This window comes from Phoxinus phoxinus (assembly GCF_949152265.1).
Source record: "Phoxinus phoxinus genome assembly, chromosome: 8".
Taxonomy (NCBI): Eukaryota; Metazoa; Chordata; class Actinopteri; order Cypriniformes; family Leuciscidae; genus Phoxinus; species Phoxinus phoxinus.
Genome location: NC_136883.1, coordinates 8,040,473 through 8,063,349, shown reverse-complemented (window position 1 = coordinate 8,063,349; position 22,877 = coordinate 8,040,473). Strand labels below are relative to the sequence as shown.

Here is a 22,877-nt window from a genome sequence, read left to right as displayed (position 1 = left end):
AGGCATGCAAAACATAAGTAGCTGATAGGCTGTCTGGTGATGTAAAAAAAAAAAGTTAAAAAAAAGTAAATCAACGTTCTGGTACAGATGAATAAACTACCAGACATTCTCCAATGACCTGGAAGGAATGAAAACCTTCACATACATTTCACTGATAGGCTTTCTGTCTTGGGCACAAACCTGCTACCAGATCTCAGCATATCTCCAGAGAGTGGAGTTAACGGTGGCGGAGAGTTCAGAACATCTGGCGCTGGTGTCACGTGGGCCCAGACGAGACACTGAATGCCGCATTGTGTGGAGGACGGACAGAGAAACGGGAATGAGCTTCTCAGATGGGTCAGCATGGAGTGCCAAAGACAGAGTGAGAGAGACAATCTGAATGAATAAACAGAGTTCCCACTTACAAATCTGCAGTTTCAGGAGGAAGAGGAGCTCTGGGTTCTGTTTCACTCATTCTCTCTCTCTTTCAACCTCTCCATGTTTTTTTCAGTTTATTTGTATAATGGATTCTAAAGATTTGACATTAGGAAATGTGATGAAATATGTTCCAATTGTGCACAACTGACATTTGATATTTTATTACTGTCAGGATCTCAGCCAACATTACAATAGACCTTAGTCAGTGGTAAATGCCACTTTAATGTGCCACAAATGAAAACAAGGCTATAATGCTGTTTAATGTGTTGTAGCCTTGCATACCCTTTTATTTAAAGGTGCACTATGCAGGATTTTTGAAGGGAAAAAAAAGGATTGACTACTAGAAGTGTGTGGTGGTCTACAGAGACACTGTCCTGTGCCTGTATTTTCTTCTTTTTTTGAATTCCTGTGATAGGGACGTTTCTGAGCTGCCCCTTTGGCCAGTGCGTGTGTAGCCCCAGCAAGTGATGACGTATGGCACAGGTGAGGGCGGGGCATTGTAATCTGTCTTGGGAAGCATTGTAATTATATATTTTTCAATGACACGTAATTGTTGTTTATTAGTGAGCTAGACTGAAGATAGCTCACAAATTACAGCCAATCACCTACCTATTGGCATAACTTGTTATATACACAAAAAAGTAAATGCTATTAAAGCACGATAAACAAATAGCTCATCGTTCATCTGCCCGTTCCCAGTTTCTAGAGTCAGTTGGGATGCGTGTGCAAATGATATGATGTCCGAGAGGCAAACAGTAACTAAAAATCCTCCATAGTGCATGTTTAACAGTCAGCGAACAAAACATCCATCTCTCCAAAATATTTCCAATTGTCAAAAAAACTCTTAAAATAGTATTGTCATATATTGTGCAGACAATAAAATTAACCATTTGTACAAATGGTTAATAAAAAAAACCTCTAAATACAGCCTATTGCATGAACTGTCCGTCTATTCCACAGCCTCGTTTTCATATGCTAAATGTAGGCCTGGTTTCACCTCCTGTGAAACCAGGGGATAATGTGATAAAACATTTATTAAATATCATTACTAACATTATTACATTTTCCAACATTACAACAATTTTACCAAGATATTGAGTTATAGGCCACTTAATAACATGACTTGTGTTATGTGTTATTTTTTTTATTTAATGATTTGTTGGAAGTATTCCACAAAATTAAACACAATTTTATAAATGAAAGGTAAAACTTTTGGTATATTCAGGAAAATAATATTTACCATATTTATCAGCAGAGTTATTAATGCATTTGTGTGTAGCAAATAGACTGAAATGGTGGTAATGGTGTTATGTTACAATAAAAGGTACAATCACGCGCAGTTATCTTTACTGTAAGGTGCTGCTAGTCGTTCACTTTACTTGATGCATAGAATACAACACAATGAGCAATGAAATAGGGAAGATCCACCTGACTTAGACAAATAAAAACGTATAAAAATAAACCCACTTTTTTTCTCATTAAAAAAACGTGGAAAACTACCAATAGTATTTCATGTGAACGACCAAAAATACTCTATATTTACATCACAAGTTCTCTTGAAGTCAAAGTCACTACGCTAACCTACTCATACTTTCTTGTGCGTTTTTCCCCCATTTTTCAAACGTTGTAAGGCCTGCCTTGTCACTTACGTCATTATTATATGTGACATCAGCAGGAGATGCATTTCCTTCCTGTCGTGGGTGTGAAACCGAGGTTCCTCTTTACAGAAATGCCGCTCTGACATGAGCAACTGTAGGCTGTTGGGAAGTTCCTTTGGTTACAGGCATTCTTGGCTGACAGATTGGACTGAGTCAGCACGTTACTTGGTTGTACCTGTGTTGGCAGGTCAATCCTGTTGGCCCCATGTCACAGAGTCCTGTGTGTGCCCCTCAAATCCAAATCCTTTAGAACGTTCCAAAATGCTTTTTTTCTTGGACTTCTTCCTCTTTATCTCTGAAGGAAGGGGATTAAAAGACCTGCCATCTGCTGCATAAGGAAATGACGAAGACGTTTTCTTGTAGACACTGGTGATTGTAGGATAATTCCCCTCAGAATCTATGTCCATAGGTTCCCCCATCTTTGGCTTGATCTCGGAGCAGGTATACATGCTTTCCCAAGGCTCAGGTTTGATCTGTCCTTTGCGCTCATCAGAAAAGGAACTGGTTATTTTACATGTCCTGTCTGGATCTTCTCCATCTTCTGACTTGAAGTGCTTGCTCTCGTGCACACTCAAAAGCACTGCTGATTTACATACCTTTGAGCAATATCTGCAATTGTGTCCTTTATCTGACTTTTCTAGGTGTTTTTTCTCGTGACTTTTCTTAGTGGCAAGGTAAAGGAACCGCTGTGGGCAGTAAGAACATCTGTAACGTTTTTCCATGCTCAGACTGTGGGATGCCACATCCGAGCTGAAACAGGAGCCATCCTCAGAGCAGCTCTTGCAGATAAAGTCACCACTATCCTCTGCAGTGGGCCCAGCTGTGCTGGATTCAGGGGGACTTTGTTTACCACATATTCTGCAGCGTGGCTGATGGCAGCTGATGATGTGCATGCTGAGGGAGGTCTGGCTAGAGAAAGAGCTCTCACAGCTGTGGCAGGAGAAAGCTTCCTTTTGGCTGCTAAGCCTTGGCTCCCTCCTGACCCCATAGTTGTCTGCTGAGATCCTCTCATCTGGACAGAACAGTGTCTCTCTGAAGTCTTCGTTGGCTTCAGGTGACAATGGTCTTGTGTAGCATCTCACATGTTTCATCCTTGTTCGTTTGCGTTTCAGTTTCTTACCCTTCTTTTTAGGTTTATATGAGTAATAGGGTCGCCATAGTTTGTCGGTTTCAGGATCATTTGGGTCATTATGTGATTCTTTTTTTGTGAGTGATGTGACTTCTGTTCTCAGTCGCAGACTTGGACTTCCAATACTCTCCTCTGCAGGGCTATTTTGACCTATGCCCTCTTGTCTCCAGCTTTTCCTTTTCCTCTTTTTTGGAAATAGCTTTGAGCCTTTTATTTTTCGTCGAACAATTGCCTCGTTGCCAATCTTCACTGTTATTTGGCAGAGGGGAAGGACTTGGTTGTCAACGGATGGGCCTGGACATGCAGGCTTAGCAATGTACGTTTCTGTCTTTCCACTAGGTGGCTGATCCGGTGTTATGCTCTCGGGTCTTGCTTGTAGCAGCTGATTAGCCATGTCCTCAATGGTTTGTGCTGCTGCTGACAGTTCACTCAGCCTGCTCAACCCTTCGAAGGAGCAGACAGGTGGTATGTTGAGGAATGGAAGTATGTCTGTGCTGTTTTCTGTGTTTTTCTCTGTTGAAGAATCTCTGTCACTTCCACTTGTAATGAGAGAGGTCCCTGTGTTTTTCTCTATTACTTGTGAAGAATCTGTAAATCTGTGGCTGAAGAGCGGCGACCCTTTGCCATCAAATCCAGACTGTTTCTTGAAATCAGTAGAGAGGTGTATTGAAGGATGGTCTATCTCAGATGACATAGGAAATCCTATGTTTTGGTCACACGGTTTGTCAAAGCTGATGCGAGGAGTTTCTGATGCCATCATTTTCGGAGTGGCCATGAATGTCACTGGCATTGAAAATAATGATTGACCATTAACAATATCTGAATTAGTTGTAGGTACTGCACTGTCAAAAAGTGTGTCGGGGGAACAGCTGCCCAGTGGTTCACTGTAGGAATCATCATTGCCCTCGAACCCCTCAGAGTATGTCTGACTGTATGACTTATAACGTTTCTTTCTAAACTTCATTGGGAGAAGCCTGTAGAGCTTTATGGGGTAGACACTCCCCTTGAATCCACCATTAGCTGATTTTTTATTGACAGCCAGCTGTGGATCAATGCCATGAAAGGACTTCTGGTGATTCTTGAGGATGTAATAAGTCAAGAAGGTCTCCAAGCAGAAGATGCACTGGTACCGGCGTTCCCCAGTATGCCAAATTTCGTGCTTTGTGCGGTACTCAGCCAGAGCAAAAACTTTGTTGCAGTAGTGACAAGGATAGGCTCTATGCCACGAGTGTACATTCTCATGTCTTTTTAGGCTGGAAATGGTCACATAAGCCCGTTTGCATACAGAACATTTATATGTCCTTGAAGAGCTACTTGTTTTTAAGGTCCTATTAACTTGATCCTGAGACAGCTCAGGGGGACTAGTCAATGTGGGGTCTAAACTTAAAGGGATATGGAGATCTAGTGGAGGTGAAGAGTGTTGCGTTGTATTTTCATTAGGTGTACCATTAGAGATTGGGACTCTCAAAGAGTCTTTATTATTTGTCTCTAACTCAGATGGACCTTTTAGAGATTTCACACAAACCTGCTCATGATTGCGCAATCTTTTCAGATGCATAAACTTTTTATGGCAGTACTTGCAAAACAAATGACTGACAAATCTTTTGTGTATTTGCATGTGGATGGTGAGAAGTGTAGAGTCATTAAAGGTTTCAGGGCATTGCTGGCAGCAGAAGGCGGGGTCACTGGGTGTATTCTGAGGACTGAGGCAGGGTGGCTCTGCATCCTGAGAGGGCGTAACGTCAAGTGGTGGCAAGAGATCAAGGCTGGAATGTATCACTGGTGCTGCATCTGAGGATAACTGGGAGGAAGATAATGGTGCAACAGTAGCATTTTCCACTGCAGATGTGCCAGTAATAGTGGGCATAGTTGCACCTGGCTCAATTGAGAGAGACGGAATACTGTTCCCATGTATACGACGCTTCTTTATAGGTCCAAGTCTATTGTTAACCACGGGCTTAGCTGGAGGAACGACGGGCATGATTGTTCCGTTATCGTTCCCCTGGCTAACCTCTTTAGATTCTTGCCCCTGGCTCACTGCATACGAGTGCTCGGTTAGAGCCTGAGCAGGCTCACTCTCTGTGGGTGATATGCTTGTATCTTGGGAGCTGGAAGGAGAATACCCTTCCTCAATACCTTTGTTACGGTGATCCAGTGTAGAGAATGGGTTGTTTACTGCCCCAACCTCAGTAATGGAGAAAGCATTGGTGATCCTTGGGCCCTTGGAGCAGTCTAACTCCTCAGGCTTGAGTGTCTCTTTTTTCAGTGTGCATGTGTCTGCCAACTTTGACTGACTGTTTGATTTTCTGCAGCTTGCAGAGGCTTGACCTTGCAAGAGACCAGAGCTCTGCCTTTCAAAGTCAAGCAATTTCTCCAGAAAGGGAATTCCTAAACGCTTCCCAGCTGCCACCAGAGACTTGCTGTCCTCTGTACTACTTGAATCCACTCTGGCATTGTAGATAAAGTTTAGAATGCTAGCAAAGACCTCCGATTTTAGGTCTGTTAACTCCAGGACCTGGCTGGATGTGTAGACATCGGGCGTTTTGAAAGCATTACGAAAATATCCACTTGTGGCAGCCAGTATGTTGCGGTGAGCACGGAATTTGACATCCTCCACAACGATTATTACATCACAGAATAGGCCTTGAGAACGCTGTTCACTAAGATGACTGAGGACAGTTTGGGGGTGGGAATTGTCCACCAGACCAAGAGTGCTGGGGTTGACCACAGTCATCTGCAGAGAAGAGACACAAAGAAAAAGAAAAACACAAAAAAACAATCATTTAAATCTGTTAAAATGATGGCTACTTTGAGATAACAGCACATGACCTTTGTTTTTTGATGTCAATTAACTGTTTTACCGGGGGTAGGGAAAGGAAAAATAACTGGATGAGGTATTCAATGTACTTAATGAACAAGTCACTGTTCACAGATCATCACTGATCATGGCACTAAATTTTGCCTAGGCTGAATGACTGCACCCAAAAAATTAAAAATATTTGTTTTGCTGTTCTGAACCTATGCCTTTTTTTTTTCTTTGGCAGAGCACAAAAGAATAAACTCTTTTGTGTTCCACAGAAGAAGGAAATACCTACAGGGTTGGAATAACATGGTAAATGGTAAAGATTAATTCTATTTGGGTAAACCATCTCCTTAAATGTTAAACAATTTTTTTTGTGTGTGTATTGGTTTAACATGACATTTAACCATTACTCAAATAAATAAAAAAAGTAGAAAGGAGACATGTTAAACCACATAATGAGAAGTGTAATTATTTGTTGACTATAATAAGATTGGAATCACATCAAACCACTAGATGGCAGCATGACTCAACTCATAAACTCAACGCCACTTGGTTCACTATCAAGTGAAGCTAGTACATAATGTACAGTGGTAAGCAGATGCAGTTACCTTATAACCAAAACTGTAATATATGCTGTTCTTATACCCAAATATTGATAATGACCACATCAGTTATATAGTGCAAAGACATTTGATGTTGTTTTGATGCAGGGAAGGTGAAGGCTGGTAGAGATTTATTATAGATGTTTACACAATGCCATAACAGTCTTTATTCTACCATATTTTTGTGCTCAAGATTACAGAATACAGAAGCATACTTTGTACAAGGTAAGTACACATAGATAAAGAAAAGCATAAAACAGAAGTAATTGCACAGAAAAAACAAATAAATGCACATTAACAATTTGCATAAATAGGTTACAATCCTTAAAAAAAGAAAATAAGTTTTGAATATTATTAATTTAATAACTAATGATCGTTGTGACGGAAGTGAATCAATCAAAACTAACTTTAGCTGGAAAATATCTTTATTCAAGAACCGCTATAAAGCCAAAACAATCTGTTACCTTAAATTATCCGTTTATCACTGTAAAGCCGCTTTGAAACAATCTACATTGTAAATAAAATAAATGAAGACGACTTGACTTGACTTGTCTTGAATACAAAATTTTAAATAAATATTTTGCCACTGACCTGTGCACTTCTATCTCCATTTGGTATTTATTTTTAGGACAGCTTAGTTCACTGGATATTGAAGGATAAGAATGGTGACTTATTGCTCATCATTGCATGTGTTGAAAGCCACAATATGATCCCATTGTCTACTGGAGGAAGTGAGCAAGAATCCATGGCTGGGAAAGTGCTGTTCTCTAACCGGTACTTCCACAAAGTAAAATGTATTATTCAAAATCAAGGTATAATTAATAAATTGCTGGCAGGGCCGGATTATACAAATGGAAAACATAAACTGTAACCCAAAACTCCAAGCATTAGGGGGCACGGGAACAGGTGAGCTAAATCAAACGAATAGACTGTTTGTCATTGGCATGTCTGCTGTGCTTCTATTGACAATGGGTCTTTAGTAACATATTGCCACGTATGGTTCTCTCAATTAAAAATATCCCAGGGGCACTAGAAGATAAGTTTAAAGTTAATGCTGACGCTGTTTAACCTTCATAGAGCGCTCATCTATGTGACCAAATTATTATTAATAAGTCAAACAGATAAGGTTGCTTTAGCCATGGGGAGGCTTACCTGGGCCCTTACTGCTGTAATGAGAAGACTTTTGCCACCTGATAGGCCAGATCCTAAAGGCTTATATTGTGATTGTTTATTAGTGTTATTTCACCTTCAAGTTTATGTATGTTCCTGAACAGATTGCTCTTTCCGATACTCTACTCATAAATGAAAATGTTGTCTTCATTTACCCAAACCTGCTGCAAACCCGTACGACTTTTTCTACTGTTCAACACAAAAGAAGATGAAAACGTTAGGAACCAAACAACATTGGAGACCATTGACTTCCAGTGTATGGAGAGAAAAAAAACACTTCTCACATTTCTCAAAAATATGTTCTACAGATGAAATTAAGTCATACAGGTTTTGAACGACAGGAGGATGAGTAAATGTTGACCATTTTATTTTTTATGGTGGAGTATATAAAAATCCCAAAACAAAACATAACATGACCTGTTTTGACGAAAAAATTATGGGGGGGGGGGGGGGGGGGGGGGGGGGAGAGAGTGAGAAAAAGGGCTGGAATACAGATAAATAATTCTGGACATAGGCCTAAATAAATCATAGTTTAAGTTATATCCTGGACTTAGGATGTGTATAAAGCACAATAATAGCTATTTTCCTTTTGCACCTCTGTCACACAAGACAGCTTCAAGCTATTTATTTTGAGATAAATATACCTAAAATATATATATACCTACAAAAACTTCTACCTATAATAACATATTGTACTTTTTGGCTATGTCTTGCAGACTTGAATACATAACATGCCATAATTATGATTTCCTTATTCTGACGCAAGATCTAACCAATGCACTTGAAGGCAACAGGCAAACAGGAGCAATATACAGAATACACAAGAACTAATGAGGGAGCAAAACACAGCTGAACACAATTAGGTCATGTGAGGGATACATTTGACAGAGACTAAAGACTCACAAGAACAAGATGACCTCAAAATAGAAGTCATGGATAAGCAAAAACAAGACATTAAAAAACAACACAAAATCCCTAAGAATAATAACAGATGTGTCTTGTATTGACAGTGTTTGTACATAATGATTTATAAGCAGTAACTTGGACTTTTTATTTAAACTTCAATTTTCATAATATTTCAGGGGAAAAAAAGTTTTATTACTGTATCCTATAATGAGAAAATGCATTTTATTTAATTAATTATTTACTTATTTATATGCCAGCTGTCAGAGTGGGAAGATGAAATAAAGTGAAAAAGGGACAGCTGCAACCATATGTAACAGGGAAAAGTTGGCAAATACCGCATTAAAATGCCATCTATAGAGATCAGCCGGCCTTGGCAGATAAATATGTATTTGACACAACACAAGCACTTCCAAGTAAATTACATTAAAATAGCTAAACAGTGTGTTATAGTGTACATAAACAATATATAAATATGAGATTGAAAATGATAAAAAATAAACACAATAATTAATTTCTCACTGTAACATATTTAATTCATTAATCATTAATTTTCATTCACTTTAATGTGATTTGGCTAATTTTCTTTTATTTTTCGTCCTTCATTTTCTGTCTATGACCCAGTGCATGATGCTCGTTTGACTCATTAGTTGGCTAAACTACATAGCGGCACAATGAGGAAATGATCAAAGGTCAGATTCTCCATCTCCCTGCTGGTAGAGGAGCACAAAAACTTTTGAATATCCATCCTAGCAAACTGACCTATTTCTGCTTCTCAATATCTATTTCCAGTTCGACTGCTCCCCACGAGGAAGAGTGACCTGCCACTGCAAAGTGGAAATATGTCAGATGCAGCAACACTCATGGCCAATGTACTAGCAAAGCACAGTATATTGTTTGGAGGCACAAAGGTCAAAGTGAATACAGTTTTTCAAATGGATTGTTTACGTGTTTTCTCCTCTCTTGCTCATTTTGTGTATGAGGCCCTAGTTTTGTCTGTGATGGAATCACACGGTGATGGAATATCCAAATCATATTGTTCTTTAAATGAATGACTGCAGTGTAGTTTTTAGGCCTTTACTTGTGTGGGAGACTAAACTGAAACTTGGGCGTCAAATGACCTTTTTATTTGCCAAATTGCAGAATTGCTTTTTAGACACTTGCACAAATGACAGTCATTGCTAATTTAGCATTTTCTGCATGTTCCCCATCAAGTAAAAAGAGATTACGTTTTGCCATTGTTAGTAGTTTCCATTGGAGCGCTTGTATTAAACTGACTATGTTCTACGTACATGGACTAGACGCTCTACAATGTGCATGCGTTATTTTTTCAGTAATGTACGTGATTCTGGTGAAAAGGTAAAGTTTTGCGTGCCTCTGTTGAGACTTTTTTTCTTTCAACAGAGCAGCCATTTTGAAACCACGACAAAAAGCATCTTGGTATAAAGTAAAATGGCTGCCTGTAAATGTTCTATTAGACTGTAGAGGTCGATCTTGTTTGGACTAACAATTTTGGATTTTAGAATCTAAATTCTGGGACATTAATATTACATATTAAAATTATTAACAAGCAAAGCATTATGGTCAGTGCTCTGTTTCCGAACAGACAAACTAGTTTAGAAGATAATTTTCTTAGGCTGTTCCGTGGTCACCCTGATGCATTATGCGTTACTCATAAAGAGAAAGGAAACAACAGAACCACAAAGAAGAAATATCTGCCTCTGATCATCAAAAACATGACACAGCAGTATTACTCAGCCTGTTACTTTACTCTGCATTAAACAATCTGGATGTAACATCATGCCAGATTGTATTGCTATGCTGCTGCTGAGGATCTATTTTAATCTGGACTGTTTGTGATTGCACTGAGCGGGAGGGACAGACCTCTCTTAATCGCTGGGAAAACATCCGCCTGCTCCCTGTCTGACAGGCCTCCGTTGTCACGGCAACATGCTGTGGCGCAGCACTTATTGGGATTTGTATGAATGGCGGCTGAGCAGGCAGTTGTGCTTTCTGTCCAGAGAAAAACGGTTCATTCTTACAGACTGCGCCATGTTGGGAAGCCCCGGTAGCATTTAGCTGCGGACAATGGCCTGGGATCACTATTATCTGCATTGTTGTGCGTGTGTGTGCGAGTTCAGTGGACTAGTACGCAGTCAAAATCACATCCCCTAGACTCGAAGAGCTGGATGCCAATGCGAATTTGAGTTGAAGGGCCCTTTTACATTAAAAAACAAAACATTTAGGCTCGCTATTTGTTGCCTTGGCCGTTAAAGATTTATTCAACATTCAGGCATTTTATATAGGCGTAAAATACACTTGTTGTCCGTGGATGTATCCCCTGCCACACCCTTAACGTGACTTACCATACCGGATAAGCGAAATGGCGGAAAAATAAAAATCCCCCACCTTCCCTCAAACCGTTCTGTACAAAATAAGAGAAACATTTGCCTATGAGTATGAAATGTTCAGTCAAATAAAGAGCGAAAACATTACAGTAGCTTTCATTCTTACAGATAAAATCACAAAAGTCGTCATGAGCTGCCCTGTAAAAAAGCGCTCGACTATGTCTGTTTGAAACTGGAGGGAAAAGCATGCTGAACGTACCTTTATTTCAGTTAATCAGAGAAAGCGCTTCAGTGGATGGAGAGCGGAAAACATCGCTCACGCCTTCCCCTACAGTTCCTGTGATCCACTGATGGCTGGAAAAAGATGTTTCGTTTGCAGGCGAAAGTGTTACAGCTTTTTTTTTTTTTGATTCAACTCGTCACTTGCTGCTCTCTGCTGCGATCGCAGTCTCTCCTATAAGTCTATCCTGCTCTCTCTCTTTCTCTCTTTCTCTCTCACTCTCTCTCTTTTTCGTTCACCCTAGTCCCGGTGCCCTCTCTGCGTGAGACGCCCAGTCCAGAGGTGGCAGGGGGCATCAGTCTGCTCCACTGCACCCTGCTATAGGTCTCGTTCCTTCCGTACGCTCGCTAGCTGGCCACCAGGGTCTATTCGCCCACTGTGGAGTTTATAAATAGTCGGGCAGGGCAGCTCCACTGCTGTCTGTGCATTATTAGCAGCGGATAGGAGATGCGGCGTGCTAGCAAGGACTGCAACTTCATTAACCACAGCAAAAGGGCAGCCGGAACGAGAGAGCGCGGAAAAAACGGATCAGCACACGATAATGTGTGAGAAGCGCTCGCAATGCCGTGCATGTGAGGTGGATGCAACAATGCAACCACTGGTGTCAAAACAAAAATGGCACCTGACGCGAGGCAGAGTCTGACATTTTCCATCACGTAGAATAAATAACGGCGGTCTGGTTGCTGCTATTTTAGATGAGCCCCGCTGCCCCCACCCCTCCAAAAAAAGATCATGAACAGCGATGAATTTAGATGCACAGGCACACACATGTTTGTGTTCTCTGCCTGTCACTCGCCCACCTTATGAAACATGCTTTTCTCTGGTCCGGAATGTGTTTCTGCACATCTGAACGTGGCTGTTTGCTGTTGTGGCTAAGCTGTACCGCTATCACTGCTGCAACATTTTTATATGTGCATCTTTGTGGAGGTGGTGGGTGGGTGTGAGAGAAAGAAAACGAGCAAGAGAGAGAGACGGCACAGTCTGCTTCTCAAACGCTTATTTCTGAAATCAAACAGAAGGAGGGCGAGCAGCCGAGGAGAAAGAGAGGGTGAGAGAGTGCATGAGTAAGCAGAAATGGTGATTTGAGACAAGGACAGGAAGAAGGAACATGGCGGACGACTAGAGAGGGGTTTCAGCGAAAGGTTGAAAAAACGCCGTGGACAGAGAGTGAGTGAGTGCGCAAGAGCACTGAAGAGAGAACGAGAGCTCGGGAGGAAGTGGAAAGGTGGTGGGGACTGTGGGATCACCTTCAACATGGCTGCTGATTGATGCAAAGGGATGCAGCTGTTCTGCAGAGAACGCGAGAGAGGGAGGAGACGGGAGGGAGAGAATGGGAGAAAATGGACAGGGAAAAATAGGAGGAGCAACTTCAAATTCCATCTGCAGGTTATTAAATTTTATGGCCCAAACTGGGTATGTCTTTATTCAGAGTGAGGACTGCATATAAATACTGCACACGAATCCTTTGAATACGTATGGTTATTTAATTTTTTATGCTTTTTTTCTAACAATATTTATTTTCTCTAAAGCTTCTCCTTATTTTCCAACATATTTTAATCACACTAATATAATTATGAATCTTTTTTTTTAAACAAAAAATATTGAATATTTGGTGTGTATTCTATACAGTCATCAAACAGAATTGAAAATGTTCCCAAACACTATTAAACAGTAGATTACTCACTTCAACTATTTAATGTCCATAATTCAATTATAATGGACATTGTACAGAAATACAATTCCTTGTAATCTGAGCTCTGAGACCACTGGTGAAAAAGCTGCTATTTTGTGTAAAGTGTAATTTGAATTGAAAAAAGATGTTTCTTATGTCTTAGTATTTATTTGTCCCTCTTTTGCTGTAATGACAGCAGCACTTCAGCTGAACCAAAACCTGATGACACTTTTATAAGTGACCTAACAATATGTTAGATAGTATGTTCTATTTTTCTTAGGGTTATATTTTTAAAGATCCTAAAACTATTTCCACATTTAAATGAGAACAAAAATCCCAGATTTTCCCAGAAGTGGGTGGCATCTGTAGATGGCATCAAGAAAAAGGGTTTATTCCACTATATATATTTATGCTATATTTATTTAGTTTTCAGTCAAATAAGCCCTCGCTTACATCTGAGTTAAATGTACCAGACCTTCTTTTAAAGTCTGTGAAGTGTCTCTTTAAAGCTTGCGGAAGACCGCCTCCTTCAGCTCGCAGTGCATCATGTGAACCTAATGCCCAGATACCAGCGTTTATTTCTGGAAACAAGGCTGAGTGCTGATTACCTGGGTGCCAGGAAGACAAGCTCCTGTAACAAAGGCTGCATTCACTAGTGGCCTGGCCTGTGTTCAGCTCTTAGGTTGTTTTATAAGTGAACCACTGATGGTAAAATAAGAATCAGAAGCTAGACTGATCATTGATCTCTCCATGCAGCCAACAACCTCTCACTGTCTGCTTATACACAATTAGGAATATACAATTTTTGGATATTTTGAATAATTGCTGTAATATGTCTAAACAAATTTCATACATGATATCAGTGTCGCCAAAGTCCTGGAAAATACTTATAATTAAAAGAAAATTGTGATTTGGACTATCAACTTAGGCTACAAGATAATTTAAGTACAGTTGTAATTGAAATTATTCAACACTCCCCCTCCCCCCTGAAAAAATCTAAATAATTGAAATATCTCAATTCAACAAATGTTTCAAGTGGTTTCCCAAAATTCAACCGGAAATGCAACTTTTAATGACTTCTGCAGTCTCAAAATTATTCAACCCCTTCATGCCAAGCATCTTTAGTACTTAGTAGAACACCCTTTTGCTGTTATGACCTACTGCAAACGAGATGTATAACCAGACATCAGCTTCTGGCAGCGTTTCTGAGAAATCTTAGCCCACTTCTCATGAGCAATGTCCTCCAGTTCAGTCATATTCTTGGGTTTGCGTGCTGCAACCGCCTTCTTCAAATCCCACCAGAGATTTTCTATGGGGTGACTGATGGCCACTGCAGAATCTACCAGGATTTATTCTGCAACCAAGCCTTGGTGGAATTTGAGGTATGCTTGGGATCATTGTCCTGTTGGAAGGTCCAATGACGCCCAAGCTTCAGCTTCCTCAGTGACGGCATGATGTTTTCTCCTAGGATTTCCTGATGCTTCAATGAATCCATCTTGCCTTCGACACGCTGCAGATGTCCAGTGGCAGAGGATGCAAAGCAGCCCCAGAGCATCACCGAGCCTCCAACATGCTTAACTGTAGACAGAGTATTCTTTTCAGCATTTGCTTCATTCTTCTTCCTCTAAACAGATCCAGTTTTGTTTCATCGCTCCACAGAACAGAATCTCAAAATTTCTGTGGCTTATTTATATAATTTTGAGTAAATTGGAGGCGACTTTTCTTGTGCTTTTGTACGTCTTGGAGTTCTGGCATGCGTTTAGTACACGCCTTTCTGTGCAAGCTGAAAGCTCAGTGCCGGTTGCCACCAAGTCTTGCTGCGGGTCTTTTGCAGACACTTGAGGGTTTTTCTGAACCTGCCTTCTCAGAAATCTGGTTGCAGCCGTTGATAGCTTCCTTTTTTTTTTTTTTTTTTACCCCGTCCAGGTAGTGTAACCACTGGGCCTTTAACTTTGAACATGCAAACTATGCTTCCAACGGTGTCTCTAGGAACATTTAGTGCCTTTGCTATTTGTTTGTATCCTGCTCCTTGTTTGTGAAGGGAGATGATATCTTCTCTTAACCTTTTGGACCATTCTTTTGACTTAGCCATATTTCTAACATGCAGTCAAATGTGACACTCAACAAACCTAGCCAGTTCATATATTTTAGGTGTTCTAGCTCAAGCACACATGGTGCGACTAATGAAGACCTTGATTAGTTGCATCAGGTGTGCTTGAGACCTGTTTTGCATATTTGTGCTGTTGTGAGGGATCTATTCAGGGGGTTGAATAATTTTGAGACAGCAGAAGTCATTAAAAGTTGCATTTTCAGTTGAATTTGGGGAAACCACAAGAAAGATTTCTTGTGTTGAGCTATTTATATTACTTTTGTTTGATTTGTTCATTGCAAACAGCTGAAAGTCTGTACATTTTGCCAATAAACCTTATTTGCAATGGGGGTTGAATAATTTAGATTAAAACAGAATCTACATTTTGCATGCTACTGCTATCTGAATCGAAATTTTACATGCTATATTGCAGTGAGCGTTATTGCTTTGGAACTAATAACTGGATCCAAATGGGACAAACATTACAAATAATTTTTTTTGTCTTATTGGACTTAAAAAGTTAATACATCTATATACAAGTAATATAAATCATTATATCTAATTACCGGTATGTAAATATATTAATCGCAAGGATTGTAAAATTATATGTAAAAATTATTTATCTGGAAAGAGAATAGAAATTCATTGGTTAAAAAGAGTGGATCCCCTGGAATATAAAAACCTTCCATGTTAATATATATATTATCTTATCAAAATTACAAATATTATATAATAAACTATCAATACACTAAAAGAAAAACTAATTATATTTTGGCAGAAAATTACCAGTACCTTTCCCATTAAGTTTACGGACCCAAAAACACGAAATAATGCAAAGCATAATTAAAAATATATGTAAAACACCTGTGAGAAATCAATACAGAAAATTCCTTTCCATTAACAGTATATTGGGATGCATTTTCACAAACTTTTCTTAGAGTGTATAAATACAACATATATTATTAATTATCATTGCTATTATATTACTATTAATATAATATTGCTTTTGCTATATTCAATTGTTACATTATTGTGCTTTGTTTTTGTGTACAGTTTTATCGTTATGTGTAAAATAAGAAAATGTATTCCAATATTTTTACAATTTATATCTGTAATATGGATTATAATCTAACTTAATTGTAATAAACTTACAAATTAAAAGATGTGTGGGTGTATTCTTGATCAAGGGTGGCAATATTTCTCGCTTCCCTGTATATTTACATGAGAGGTTGAGAAATTCAGAGATAAGAGTGGACTATAAATTATAAAATTTCTATTCCAGTTTCAGCTGCTATACCCTAACCCCTAACAAAAAACCTCTGGAAAAAAAAGGTTGCAATGAATTCTTCTGCAATGCGATACTGCTTCTAAATAACCCCGAGGAGTAATGAGTTTAGTCATCATTGAGTCATAAGTAAGCAGTGAACCGTTAGCAGACAAGTGCTGCTTAGCTGAAGTACTTTTGTTCTCTGTCACTATATAATACGTCTAGCAGGCTGTGGCCCTGAAAGTATCAAAGATGCTAATACATCTGAGGCCTGTCAAAGTGAGGCCTACTCTATGCTATGTAAAACCACGGTCCAAAGTGAGCTCATTGCATCAATCTTCCACTCAAGGCCAAAATGGCCTGAAGTATAACATAAAAAAGCGAAAGAAAACAAACAGAACACTAATACAAATCGCTCTGGCGATCAAGATGAGGCCTAGGTCAATATGTGGGCTATTGTGTTTCGTAATGAATTATAGATGGAAACTTTGCCGCTCATGAAACAAAATTGTAGCAGGGAGCTATTCAGCTCAAATGTGAATACATCAAAGACAGACAAATAAAAATCAAACATGAACATCATCACATGTATAACCACACTAATTTTGTGGTCTTGCTGGAACAAAAGCAAGAGGGCAGGTTACAGTTCTACATTTCCTGCTATCAAGTGACTTATTAAATTCGAACTCTCTAAATGACGCAGTAAGATTAAAATCCCTTTACCAACCTGACGTTTGTTCATTCCGCTCCTCATAATCGAGATCGTCTTTCCTCTGGTCCCTGTTGGTATGGTTAAATGTGTGTCTGTGCGAGGAACTACTGTGTTGTGCCCCCTGGTGGTCATCATGCAGAATCCCCAGTCCTGCAATTTTTAGTATGCATGTTTTTTATTATTATTTTACAATATTTCATCTTGTCACTATTAAAAAATTCCACAGTTATATAAATTAATCATATCATAGTGCAGGAAACCTTTAGTTTTATGTCGTTTACAAGATTATTATGTCACTATTACAGTAAGGCCCGCCTTTATTGGAACGCAATCAAGAGAAACGCACTTAAACGACTGTCTGGATGGATTCCCACAGTATATGCTCAAAACAAGCTTGCACACACAAACGCACACTAATCTCGCTCGTGGACACTCGATCGTCTGGCCCAAAGTGGAAAGCACAGCGTACATTTTAATGCCTCTTTTTAGTCAGCATTAATGGACAATCTCTCTGTGTGTTAGTAAAGTGAGTAAGACAGCGAAAGAGAGAGTTCTGAGTGAGCGGGGCTGAAATATACCTGATCTATTCCTCCTCCTCTTCCATATTTGAGCAGCAGTAGATGTAAACAGTCTGGCCCAGGGTGAGATCAGTTTGTTCTGCCATGGTTGTGAGGAGAGCGACGGATAGAGACTCGGCAACACAGTTTCTCCTCAGGGCCAGATCAGCTGCTTTCTCTCTCAGCAGTACTTCCTTTGTGCCGTTGTGTGTGTGTGTGTGTGTGTGTGTGTGTGTGTGTGCGTGTGTGTGTGTGTGTGTGTGTGTGTGTGTTTGAGTGTCAAGGCCGGCCAAAGCAGCGCCTCTCTGTTATTCTCTCAGCCCAGCAATCGTTGCACAGGCCTCTGTCAATGCTGCGTCATCAAGCTGCTGTCCTGGCCCTAGAGAGAGAGAGAGAGAGATGAGAGGGAGGGGTTGGAAAAGGGAGGGAGAAGCAACGGAAAGAAAAAGAGGGAAAGCTAGACCTCCTCTCAAACGGTTTTGAAACGGTTACAAGCTCTGGATAGTGAATACTATTAATCATTCTGTCAGGACGAGCACAAAAGATTAATTTATTTGTTACTATCATTTACTATTCTGTTATGAGTGGTGTTTGCTAAGGCAAGTATCACTATTACCGTACTATTGTAAAAATTCTTTAAACAAATCTTTAACTTTACAGTGATAGATTAACTTTGGTTAATCTTTGAACTACAAATATATATTTTTAAAAAAAACTGAAAGGTTTCTGGCCCTCCAGTAAGAGTCAAGGTAATCAAAACTTGAAAGATCCTAAAAGGTTAAAGGCATCTTAAAGGAGGCATGAAATGGAAGTTGTAATAGTCTTTTCTTCCCTATTGTGATGTATATTATATAAAAAATAAATTTAAAAAAATGAAAATAATGAAAATTCTCTTTTCTGGTGACCGAACTTGTCTAACCATTTAGTCCAAATAAACCCTGTCCCTTTCTTTAATTTGACTTAAGTTTGCATTCAGATCTGCCGCCATCAAATCTACAGCCGATGCATAGAACCAAGTCCCAGTCAAAGACCCAGAACCAGAAATGATTTATTAAGACAAGAGTCAGAATTATAATAAATTAAAGAAAAGTTTTACTGAAGACAGTTTGCAGTTTCATCAGCAGAAGTCAGCTTCATGACTTGCCTTCAAGTTACGGCTACTTGCCACATAAGTAAATAATTAGACATGAAATATTGATCTGAGTTGAAATATTTTATTATGCTTTTAAATGCAAAGCTTCCGCGGAGTAGTAGCAGCGCGGCAAGTTCAAACTAGACGGACATTTAAGAGATTTGATATACAGTCATCCCACTTATTACACATCCCCATAATTATTTATGTGGCGAAATGCTAAGATATTGATGAACTGTTTGTTTTAAAATCGTACCTGTTTGTATCTCATAATCCAACAGTGTACAAACAATAGTCACAAAATGGCAGCAGCGGCATTTGTATGAGAGAGAGAGCGAGTCCACGATACTGGATGGCATAATTAAATAACTGTACATAAAATATTGATTCGACTGAGTTATAATACTTTATTAGCTCACCAAACGTAAAACTTCCATGAAGAAAACCCGTTCCTAGCGCTGCTGACTTCAGTAACCCGTTACCCGGATGAGCCTGCGTTATCTGTTTTGAGCGGTTGTTATCCGGTAATAACATACCACTGGATGGCGCTATTGACCAATCAGAATCAAGTATTCCACAGAACCGTGTAATAATAAGTGCTAAATAGTTTTTTCCTTGGTAATTACATGGTAAAAAACCTTAGAAATATTAATTGGTGTAAAAAGTGTGGCAACTACCCCAGGACAATGACAATATTTAAGAATATTTTAAATGTATACTAAATGTCTTAATTCCAATCGGGGGGACATGGTGGTGGAAAAAAAATATGAGATAAAATTGAAATATAGGTTTTCTCCCTACTTCATTTTATTTGCATCAGATAATTTTTGAGAGCGAAGTCAGCGAACACAAGGTTTCTCGGGGGAAACAGAAAATGTTTGCGAGAATGCAAAAGCAGTGAAATATATTAGAAAGAAAATATGCTTTCTTTCTTTTTTACCATCACCATGAAACCTTGTACCTTGTTACTTTTTAGAAAAATAATAAAAACTTACTGTAGATCACATTGGCTCATCCATTCATCAACATAAATTGTATTATTCAACTATTGACTAGTACTGTACTATTATTCACTATTATATCACTATGCACTATAGTCACACTTGTATGCCTGCCTACCATTGGGAAGCGAATTTCATCCAGTGGAAACGTTTGGTACTGCACCCAAACAAAATCTTCCTGAAAGCTCATTTTTTGAGGTATCAACCTCAAGTTTGGAACACAGCTTGTTTAGATTTAAGGCTTTGATTTTCTCACAGTGTTAGAGTAAAACATGTTTTTGAAAACCTATAATTCATTTAAAAGCCATAGTCTGCCATGTGTCAATAAAAAGAGATTTAAGAAAGTTTAAGTTGGAAATTTCATTTTCGGATCTATGCTCAAAAAAGGTAATAAATGGATCATAAATGTTCCATAAATATAAATTAGTACCATAAATCCCCTAAAAATACAAAATATTAAATAAAAAACATTATCGAGGACAGAATATACAATATAGGATAGTACATCATTTAATTGCGATAATAATTGTTTTGAAAAAATCTGTCATTTTTGACAGCCGATGGTTAAAAAGAAAAAGAAAGTGAGGTTACAATTTATTTTAAGGTGTCCTTGTTGCAGTCTAATTATACATTTAAAGGATAATTCCGGTATTTAACACCTTGAGTCTATATTGTAGTTTGTTTTGGATGAACAAGAGTGGTGGACAACATTTTTTTGACAATGGTTCCTCTCTCGAGTTTTTGACCATAAAAGAATTGGCCATGGACCCATTTAACATTGGAGTCAATGGGCATGTCCGAAAATGTCATTAAAACAGCCTTTAACATTAGTTTTCAAAACTGTGCAACTCACCGTGTGATTAGTGATGTTAGTTGATGTTCCAGAAACAAAAAGTGTTGCGAAATACAGTTTCTGTCGTGTTTTATTCGTCATTTTGTAAAATCCCATTGAATTCTGTTGAAGGACTGAGTGCTCGTTAATATAAATGCGCTACCGGAAACGGAAAGGGGGCTGTTTACATTTGGTCGATGTAGTCTTTTTGCTCGCTTCCGTTTCTCATAAGGCTAGCAAGCAGAGCAACTGTGCTCCGGGAGAGTAAGCGAAATAAACAAACAAAACCTTGAAAATATTGAAAGACGTGACCACTGACCAGTGCAATATGAAGTTGAACTCGACTGTGACCGTGAGTGTCCCGCGAGACATAAACATCAGTTATCGCCATCAAGTGGTCGGGAGTGTGCTAACGCTTCAGATTCAAATATTGAGCGGAAGTTACACGGTTGTGAAGTGTCTGAAAAAATAGTTCCACTATAGCAAAATAAACGGATTGGAATCATATATTGCGACGATATATTGTTTATAATCATCAACGGACACCACTAACCACTCGGTGAGTTTAACAGTTTTGTAAACGAACATTATTGGCTGTTTTAATGACATTTTCGGACATGCCCATTGACTCCAATGTTAAATGGGTCCATGGCCGATTCTATTATAGTCAAAAACTCGAGAGAGGAACCATTGTCAAAAAAATTTTGTCCACCACTCTTGTTCATCCAAAACAAACTACAATATAGACTCAAGGTGTTAAATACCGGAATTATCCTTTAAAGCTGCAGTCCGGCACTTTTTGGGGTTTAAAAATATCAAAAAAGAAATTTTTGAAAAAAAACGTAACCAGCCAGTGTTCAAAACGATCTGCTTGCCTTACCTCGATTCAAAACGGTAAGCTTGTAATAATGATTTTAATTCCAGTGGTACTGGTGGATTTCCGCGGGAATTTCGAGCATGTCTTTGCGTCATTACGTCACTTCTGTACACATAGAGAAGGAGTCCCCGGCTAGCGTGTGTGGATGGTGGAGGTGGAGATTTAGCTTAGGACTTGGTATGGCGGATCCCGAAAGTTTAAAGTGACAATCACCAGTGACAACTGGAGATTCACCAGTTGTAAAACCCAAAGACTTCGGACTTCAGAGTGGCTATAGAAAAAATATATTTTTCACGTTTTGACGTGATATAAGCAATCGTTAGATTTAATCAGCATGATATAGCCCACTGCAATGCTTCCCCCCACCCCCCGAATTTGGTCAGAACAAAAGTTAATGTTTCTTACTTGTTCAGATGACATTTTCCGATGAAAATTCTAATGTTGACACTTTCAAAAAGTATACTCTGAGATTGCTGATGACAGTACAGTATCCATTCCACAGCGACGCGGCAGCCTCAATACATTGTGTTCATCCGCGCTGTTTCATGCCGATTTACTACCCACGCACAGTTAATAATTCCGCGAATAACTGCAATTGCAGATTTCTAACAGAGATGGCGACAAAGAGGAAAAACGACGGACTGCAGCTTTAAGTATTGAGTAATAATATTAAAAAACAACATATAGGCCTATTTAATATAGAGTTTGGTTTGGTAATATAGAGGGTTTGGTTCAGGGTTAGTTCCAGCATGATTTACTGTTATTAGTAGCCTACATGTGTGACAAGAACACTGTAAAATAAAGTGTTACTATAAAGACAACCAGCAAACCAAGCGTTTTATGTAATTTACTAGTTTTGACTCAAATTTGTGTCACTAGTTTACACTAGTGCTGGTGGTTTCAAACACTCAGTCCAAAACGGTCTTAGATTTTAATGTGTGTCCTTCAAATAAATCCCCAGTGTCATATTTTTTATGACATAACTGCTGGGTAAACAAGTGATCACAAATAATTAATTGAGAGTAGACTAGGGTATATAATGAAGATTTTACCAGAAATTTTAACTGAAAAGGCAAATGGCAAATCTGTCACGTGTTGCAATTTATCACACGAGAATGAGTGGTAACTTAATCAACACGGCAGATTTGCCTAAACACAGCCATGCACATATTCAGTACTACAGCACGACTGTGAATATACTTGTATACAGTTCAGTAAATAAGTAACTTACATCAACCGCTGCGTCTCCGACTCGAGTGCTGTTTCGTTTTTGAATGAATCAAGCGGTTGAAGAGAATTAAACGAATCACTCAGTAAGACAGTCACGTGTCACCACTTACTGGCCGAGTGATACAAGCTGCAGAAAGATGAAGAAAAAAGAAAAAGAAAAAACGGTTTCACAGACAAGGCTAAAACCTAGCTAGTCGC

At 39.0% G+C, this 22,877-nt stretch overlaps 1 protein-coding gene across 4 annotated transcripts; it reads right to left on the bottom strand.

Moving 5' to 3' along the window:
* zbtb38 (zinc finger and BTB domain containing 38) lies at positions 1-22,803 on the bottom strand. Of its 4 annotated transcripts, XM_079621734.1 has the most exons (4): positions 22,681-22,803; positions 17,629-17,986; positions 17,066-17,200; positions 1-5,938 (listed from the first exon to the last, which is right to left on the bottom strand). In XM_079621734.1, exons 3-4 carry the CDS (start codon positions 17,183-17,185, stop codon positions 2,264-2,266), a joined length of 3,795 nt encoding a protein of 1,264 aa, XP_079477860.1. In that variant the 5' UTR covers positions 17,186-17,200; positions 17,629-17,986; positions 22,681-22,803; the 3' UTR covers positions 1-2,263. The 4 variants fall into 4 exon arrangements, 3 of the variants coding, with proteins under 3 accessions (XP_079477860.1, XP_079477862.1, XP_079477861.1); XM_079621736.1 differs by lacking the exons at positions 17,066-17,200; positions 22,681-22,803 and having other exon boundaries at positions 17,629-17,649; XM_079621735.1 differs by lacking the exons at positions 17,066-17,200; positions 17,629-17,986; positions 22,681-22,803 and adding an exon at positions 11,290-11,910.
* Between the last annotated feature and the right edge of the window lie 74 nt (positions 22,804-22,877).

Coding starts and splice junctions, on each gene's coding strand:
- zbtb38 (XM_079621734.1), bottom strand. CDS start 17,185: ATGATGACCACCAGGGGGCACAACACAGTAGTTCCTCGCACAGACACA. Junction 5,939..17,065: donor GCGGAATGAACAAACGTCAG/GTTGGTAAAGGG, acceptor TCTTCTCTGCAG/ATGACTGTGGTCAACCCCAG.